This window comes from Etheostoma spectabile, chromosome 7 (genome assembly GCF_008692095.1).
Source record: "Etheostoma spectabile isolate EspeVRDwgs_2016 chromosome 7, UIUC_Espe_1.0, whole genome shotgun sequence".
Classification (NCBI taxonomy): Eukaryota; Metazoa; Chordata; class Actinopteri; order Perciformes; family Percidae; genus Etheostoma; species Etheostoma spectabile.
In genome coordinates this window covers 10,051,697-10,059,845 of record NC_045739.1, presented here as the reverse complement: position 1 = coordinate 10,059,845, position 8,149 = coordinate 10,051,697, and the positions used below count along the sequence as shown (strand labels likewise).

Sequence of the window (8,149 nt, the reverse complement as noted above, 5' to 3'; positions counted from 1 at the left end):
AAAAAAAAAAAAGTTTCTGTTGACGCCGGTATCATTATTTAGTTAATAGTTCGACATTCTTGCTGCAAGTAGATGAGAAAATGAAACTCCTGGCAAGAAAGCAAATAAGCCTATTTCCCAAATTGTTGGACTGTTCCTTCAATATTCAGATTTTTAACCTTTACCCTTTATGAAGCAGCTTGAAATGCCATTATGTATGAAATGTGCCATACATAAACAAATAAATTACCCTACCTCTCTCCAAGCTGCATTGTGTTGCGCGGCTGTGACACTTGATTATGTTGACAGTTTAGCAATGCCGTAGCTCCCTTCTTCCTGGACCCCACTCCGATGAGCAGACTGTCAGACATGTTGGGGGTAAAGGGAGCTGTCTGGGCCTCCATGTCTGAACTGCCACAGGCAACGTCCAGTATTGGGAGCTCGTGAGCCACCCACTCCTTTCCCTCTGAGCTGACAACTAAGTCGGGCCTGTGTAAACCTACCAAGTAGATAAAAAACACAGACTCGGCATATCCAACACACTGATAGAGCACAAAAGAGAGAATCACATTGAATGCATCTGCTTAGTTGGCAACTTATATGGTCTTTCAGTCTGAAAATTAAATTTAATAAGGAAAAGGGAAATTCCATGTATACAACGATGCCCAGCTTGCATTGGCTTACAAGCCACCCCAAATCCTTATGAGATAGATCCAGAACGCTGCACATACATTTTCAAACAATGCTACAAAAAATAAAGAAAATCCATTCAAATCCTTTTTACAATCATTGTCAGACCTTCACCGATAACAAAAATTACCATATAACACAGAGTAAGAACTGGTCAATTAGTCAATTTTTCCTTCTCTCCCAGGCTTTGATAATTTCTACACCCGGATACTTCAGGGTATTTCATGGAAAATCCACATCCTTTAATCGTTATAGTACAGAGATGACAGCTATATCTGCAACCAAAATAATCTTACAAAATAAACTCCTGTTGCATGTCTGGTAGCAACCTAGGGAGCAACGTTTCAATTTAGTGTCCTCTACAAAAACAAACTGGCTGAGAAAATTCTAGAGTAATTTAGTTTGGTGCTGTGTAGAGTTGTTATATCTTATCCTGACTGAAAGTGTGAAGCTGTGGAAAAGGTCATGGGGGAAACATCCTGTCACTCTTTTCCATTTGTCTCTCTGGAGTTTCTAGTCATAAAGTTAACTCAAGGCTGATTGTAAATCAGCTCGGATTAGGAAGCTGTCCAGTTTAGGGCACATGGAGTTGCCATGTTGACTCTGATGTCTGAAGTGACCATGGGCTCAGCAGCATGACCCCCTCGGCTGTGGGGGTCTGTGCTTGACTTGAGCGCTCTGCTGAGTCCCTGAATGCTCTCCTGGACTCTCCATGCCTCCTTAACCTGCAACCTGACCCCTTCAACTACTTTAACTGTTGAGGCTTTGAAACCTCCATCTTCCTTTGTCAACGGCTCAAATGTCTCTCTGTTTCAGATTTTATGCCCTCTCTGTTGGCCGGTGTTACTCCTGTGCTTAATTCTCCCTAACATCCTTTAACCTTAAAACACTGTGTATTTCCCTTTGTTTGTGCATAATGTTTTTTTTCTTTTTTAGGTTATTATTTAACAGTTAATTATTCTAGGGCTGCAGATAAACACTATTTTCCCTATCAATTCTACAAAAGTATAAGGTCTTCAGATTTTGTGTTTTGTCCAAAACCCAATTGTGTTCAATTTCACATTTAAGAGGCAAATCTTTGGTATATTTTATACCACTGAATCCATATTCATGTTGATTAATCAACAAACTATTCATTGTTATTCATTTCCTCCATTATATATTTTGTTACAACATTCATTTACTTTTTTTTATGTAACTGATTTGTGTGCAAGAGATCTCTACATAACAAGCAAAAGAGATTAATAATGTTTGGTCTGTTAACAAGTTTAATAAAGTGGAGTTTTTTTAATTCTCTGTTTGGAAGCTCTGCCTCCTGTTTTGGCTCACAATAGGGGCCTAATGATAGTAGTGATAGTGCTGATAATAGAACCAGTTCATCAAGTTGTGCAGTGTACTGGTGTTGTGTCTTTGCTCTACACAGCACCAGGGGCCATACGCTGACCCTGCCCACCAGCCATTGTTAGCGATTTTCTATGAGGAAAAAAATAGCTCAAATGTCAAAGGATGGGAATGGCACAGCACCAAATCAAAACAAAGCACCACATTGAATCCTTTTTCAAGACAGTCTCAGGTCAAACAAGAAAGGCCTTGCTGGAGGAGAGAGTATGTGGGCAACATGGCAACATAACAAACACCAAACATTTTTGGCATTTCTGTAGTATTTCACCCCTAAAATGGGCCGATGACTCGTAAACTACAAATTGCCACTGCTCCCTCTTTCCCATAAAACAGCTTCTTTTTAGCTTCTTAGAAACACAGGAAGTGCAAGATTGTATCACTGTGAGAGAAAGTGAAATGACATTAGCTAAATTGGGTTATTTGGCTCAAATTACCCAAATCTAGTCAGAAAGGAATAGTCTACTTTGCCTTTTGCCTTGTCGCAGGAGAAACCTCTTCTGTACCCCTTCTGTCATCGGAGCAATTCATTTTATACCCGTAACATTTGCAGCTCCACACATCTGCTCACAGTCCCACCTGTATTTGTTTACATTACCTGAGGCTCTCACTGACAAAGAGCAGAACTGTATTAAACATCAAAGTCTTGTGTGTGTGTGTGTGTGTGTGTCCTCATGGCTCATAATGACACCAAACCTATTGCATTTACGTTTACTGATCGTTTACAGAAACTCTACACTGTTCTTCACTTCTAATTCATGTTTTTGTAACTGAAATCTTTTTCAAATCCAATAACAATGGACAGGTTTTGACTTTATGTTGCTCCTTTTGTCTTTACTAAATGGATAAAGATTTGTGTGTCTGGTTTGCATCTTTTCGAGTATTTCAGAATTAAATTACTACAAAGGGGACCTTGCTCTTTGCTTTTTTGCCCCACAGTTCTACTTCAGTGTACATGACTGGCTAAGACAACAAAACAAACCAGGCTTTGGGCCTGGACAGATGCTGGAGTAGATAACTGGGCTTGTTTTTTCATTTACCACTCATGTGTTTACATCAAAATTCAAGCCTTTGGAACATTATTTGGAGTGTGTCTAAGAGATCCACTTAGTGCAATTGGTCCTTCTATGTCATTATTTCAATATCCACATGCCTTATCAGCGACCAATTCTCATTAAAGTAGTTTCCAGTCTTTGTTTAAAATGCTACGAGAAATAATTTATTAGAGACAGATACGGATTGGAGGTAGTACTCTTTGCTTCCTAGTCCGACTTTGTCGTAGGTGGAATTTCTCCCAGGAGAGACTGAGGAGAATAGAGCAGCTTGGGGGTCAGACAAGAGAGAAAAGTTACTAATATAAACTACTACTATAAACAGGACACATTCCTCCTGTAATTCTGGACATCTGGCATGCACATTGCCTCTCTTTTCTCTTCTGCATGGGTTTTATAAAGCAGGTTATGTCAAAGGCCCCATACGCAACACTGCAAACTCTGCACTGATTTCCACTACAGCATTTCTAGGGGCTTTTCTATGGCATCCATCTACAGTTTAAAGTTGCTGTGTGTATTTTTTAGTGTACTTGGTAAGGTATTATTACAGAAATATGAAATTATTAGTCAGCTGTCGAGAAATACAGAAGCCCCGTTTCTTTACCTCTGTTCTCTCTAGACAACATGATTCATGATGTGCTGATAGAGTGAGTAATGTGTCCTTGATGTGGAAAACATATTTTAAAATCAAATCAAACTCACATGTGATGTTCCACCCTTACCAGTGACTGAGTGGTTGTCACAGGAGCAAGTTTGTCATTTTCCATCTATCAGTGGTAAAATGCCAGTGTGAGCGTCGAATCTGGCCTGGGATGGGTTAACAGCGGGTTACGTTTTAGATGGGAGGCTGAGTTATAGCTGCAGGTTAAAAGGCCGTTTGTGGACGGGCTTACAAGGTCCTGTTGAAATGGGTGTAAATGAGGGTTCCCACTGCGAACAATCCCTCATGTCTCTTTAAAGAAAAACACTAAGGTGATCAGTTTCAGGGGCTCGCAAGCTCCTTCATATTGTTGTGCTTCCTCATTTTTAAGATTTCAACCTCTGTTTACAAGCTCTTTGCTCAGTCAAGGAAGTTATTATTCAAAAGCTTGTGTCGTATAGTTTGTGTTATTTTTTTACTGTTGTCCGAGGACATAAAACGCTGAAGTGGGTTGGTCTCCAAACACAAATTAGAGCATTTAGGGTTTAATTTGAGGCACTGTAAATTGGCTGCCTTAGGGCGTCTCGTGTGGCGTTCCAGTGTTTTTAAAGCTGGAATAGATGACAGTTCTGTTAATATGCTCGTACTTTGGTAGTGGCTTCTTGTGGTTAAAAGTAAAGGGTTGTCTGAACAATACTGAGACTCGAGAGTGCAAAGGAGATGCAGATCATCTCTTGCGGCAGGATGTTGAGTGTTAACACAGGAAGTGAGGTCATGGTCCTAAGTCCCCAAAAATTTGGTGGTGCGCTGCTGTTGGCGCCAGAGGCCTGTAAAGCCCCAGTGACGGACACACACTCAGTCACATCCGCTTGAAATAGTCAAATAAATACAATGCAACAAAGGAAACATGTGGTTATAAATTAAACTAATGCTTACTTTTTCTATTTTCAGAGTTCTATGAACCTGCCTCCTGACAAAGCACGCCTTCTCAGACAGTATGACAATGAGAAAAAGTGGGACCTGATCTGTGACCAGGTGCAGTAATAAACTTATTTTATTTATTTTAATTCATAAATGACCAAACCAGCACTCACAATGTCGTCACTTTACATTCTGAACCAACACAGTTCAGCAAACTGCACATTACAATGCTTACTCTGTGTGTATCTTCAGGAGAGATTTCAGGTGAAGAATCCACCTCACACCTACATCCAGAAGCTACGAGGATACTTAGACCCTGGAGTCACACGAAAGGTGGGAGAGTACTTTCAAATAGAGTGTCCACTTAAAGGGGAACTTTACTGATTTTACACATCAAAGTCTGTTTACAGGTGTTGAGGAGTACTACTGCAGATGTGAAAAATGTTTTATAAAACCTTATGTGGCTGATAAAGTCTGATGAACTCTGTGGTCTCTCAAAACTAAAATAAAAATAAAAATCTGGTGGTGTGAATTTAGAAAGAAGTGAGCTTACCAGACCTCTGTAGCTCACTCCTCATCTGTGCTTGAGGGTAGCGGCTCAAGGCTACATTAGCCATTATTAGCATAACATATCTGTATCTCCAAATGAACTGACAGAGGTCGAGTTGCATTGTGGGTAAGGTAGGCACCAAGCAAGAAGAAAGTATTAACAATATTATATTATATTCTAACAATATGTCTTGTTCTGCTGCATTGATTTTAATTATGTTTTTAATTAAACTGTCCACCACAAGCCTGACAATGTTACAGGAGCCCTGTGCTAAATTGGAGGAGTTCCTTCTAAAAAAGGAGCATTTAAACTCTCACTGCTTATTAAGTAGCACTTGCACAATGAAATATCTGCAGCAAAAGTCTGCGTTTATTATGTGTTGCAGAAATTTCGCAGGCGGGTGCAGGAATCTACAAAAGTCTTGAGGGAGCTGGAGATCTCACTAAGGACAAACCACATTGGGTAATCAATACTTATCTCTCTCATTTGTCTGGTCAAATATACAGGGCTATTCAATGGTGCACAAACCTGAAGGAAACCACATTATTGTTTCTTCCTGGTAAAGAATACTCCTTTCTGTGTTGTTGCTGCTGCAGGGACCCAGAGCTCTTTCTGGTGCCCAGATATCCCCCATTGTTCTAACTTGCCAAGCTCTGCAGCTTCACTTCACAGAGCTGGTCCTCATAATGCCCAGATGGTAACCATTGTGCTGCCTCGTCCACTCCCCCATAGTGTTGATCAGGAAGCTTTGTTGTGTGTGCCAGAGGGACAGGAAGTGTGGCTGACCAATGCTGAACCCAGTGAAAGCACAAAAAACATACAGGGATACTTTCATGTTTACACATTTTTCACATCAAAGAAAACTATTCTTTGCTATTGTTGGGTCATATTTTGTCATCAACATACAATACTGTACACAGTTCACTACACACCCACTATGTATGTGGATGTTGTGTCATGCCTTTCTAGCCTTTATCTTCAGTATTGCAGACATGACCCTTGACTCTATAATCAGATGTCACACAGATACATTGACAAAACAAATGTCCTGCAGAGACTTGCCACTGAATTCCCAAACCAAAAGCAGACTTTGATTTATCCGTAGCATCCATTGAGTTATAAGAATAACTCAAATGCCATTCGGCCTCATCAATACAGGTCTGTTTCAATGCATTTTCCAGAGAGACTGGTAGACAAAAAAGAAAAGAAAAAAGAAAGCTATTTTCAGAAGGCTTCTGTGGATGGGATTAAGTGTAACAGTTGCTGGTTTAGTGTGTGTGTGTGTGTGGTGTGGGGTGTTGGGTGTGTGTGTGTGGTGTGGTGTGTGTGTGTGTGTGTGGTGTGTGTGGTGTGTGGTGTGTGTGTGTGTGTGTGTGTGTGTGTGTGTGTGTGTCTAAATCCTGGGCCCTTTCTGATGTGTTATTCCAGGAATTGCCAAGAAAATCTGAAATAGCAACCGGTTGGACAGAAGTAGAGGAAGGGAGAGAGGAAGGAGTGAGGGGTCAGAGGCAAGGAGGGAAAAGGGGAGGGAGGGTGGTGGTAGACAGGAAACTGATGATCAAGCCAGCCTCCTTGTCCACCCCCTCCTCTCCTTCCTTTCACAATCTTCCTACTGCTTTGTTTGCTTTCCTCAGTTCATCTCCTAAACTCTCTTCCCTTCCCCTCTCTCCCTCTGTCCCTCCCTCTGCTACTTTGAGGCTCATGATTGCTCTCCTGGCTGACTTGCCATTGGTTGACTAGCAGTCTGTCTTCATAAACAGCACTCCAACACTATTTTAAGAACCTTTTACCCCAATCCTGTCCCCTCCTGGACTTTCCTGAAGAAGTGGGGAGGAGGTGAAGGGGTCTTTAGGGGAGGCAGACTAAATACTGTTGACTGTCAGGGGTTCGACCTGAGCCCAGCTCCTTCAGCCATATGACCTCCACATTCTTTCTCTCATCGCAAAGGGAATTCCTTTGTTTGGAGTTGATTCTCTCTCCAAAAAACTGGAGATAAATGTGGAGGACAGCTGAAGCCTTGCTCTGGTTTACTTTTCATAACATTCCTGCCAAGTTCCCTCAGTCAGAGGAGGGGAGACCCCCCATTAGAGCTGCCTAAAAGGATAATTCCGGTTTATTACAACTCAGGTCTTATTTTTGTAAATAATCCTATCAGCTATGAAAGCATTGTACTCACAATATCATTGCTCCGATATTGGAACATAGTGACATTGCTACAACATTAATACAAAAATATTCAGATAGAGAAGAAGCACAAGCTGTCCTGCAGGCAACTGAAAGTTTAGCCAAATTACAGAATTTATCTTTTCAAGATAAAACCGAAAGTGAATGCAACTTAAATGTTTGTCATAACCCCCAATTTGCACAGGAATAGTGTATGCACACACAATTATGGTAAGTTTAACCGGCTGATATATGAATGGACAGTTTGGGTAACACACATTTAAATTTCCTAGTAATTTTGGTTAAACTGGGGGTTTGTAAAACCTGTGTAATCGTCTGACCTAATAAAACAAATACAAGTTATTAGTTAATATTTGTGATAGAGAGGATAGCCCAAACAAGATTTAAGTTGATACTAATTTATACAGATTAATCCTTTAAATACAGAAAGTACACCAATCTCCATTTTCTTTGTGTTTCTGTTTTTCTTTCTCTTTTTATGCGTTAACGGGTAAAATGCAATCCTAAAGGATAAAACAATAAGGGTGTGTTCTTGACTTGGTGCCCTGCTAACCTTTCTATGTTCCCATGCGTCACAGGTGGGTCAGGGAGTTCCTGAATGATGAGAACAGAGGTCTTGATGTCCTGGTGGAGTACCTCTCCTTTGCACAGTGTGCTGTCATGTGAGTATTGTCATACAAGTACGCTTTACACACACACACACACACACACACACACACACACACACACACACAC

The 8,149-nt window shown here is 40.8% G+C and overlaps 1 protein-coding gene across 5 annotated transcripts in view; it reads left to right on the top strand.

The window, feature by feature from the left end:
- fmnl3 (formin-like 3) overlaps positions 1 to 8,149 on the top strand; it is a 33,064-nt gene that overhangs the window by 9,313 nt on the left and 15,602 nt on the right. For all 5 annotated transcript variants that reach the window (XM_032521662.1, XM_032521660.1, XM_032521661.1 and 2 more), the window contains exons 2-5: positions 4,711 to 4,794; positions 4,933 to 5,013; positions 5,616 to 5,692; positions 7,993 to 8,076. In XM_032521662.1, coding sequence (XP_032377553.1) covers positions 4,711 to 4,794; positions 4,933 to 5,013; positions 5,616 to 5,692; positions 7,993 to 8,076 — 326 coding nt within the window. The remainder of the gene's footprint in view (positions 1 to 4,710; positions 4,795 to 4,932; positions 5,014 to 5,615; positions 5,693 to 7,992; positions 8,077 to 8,149) is intronic.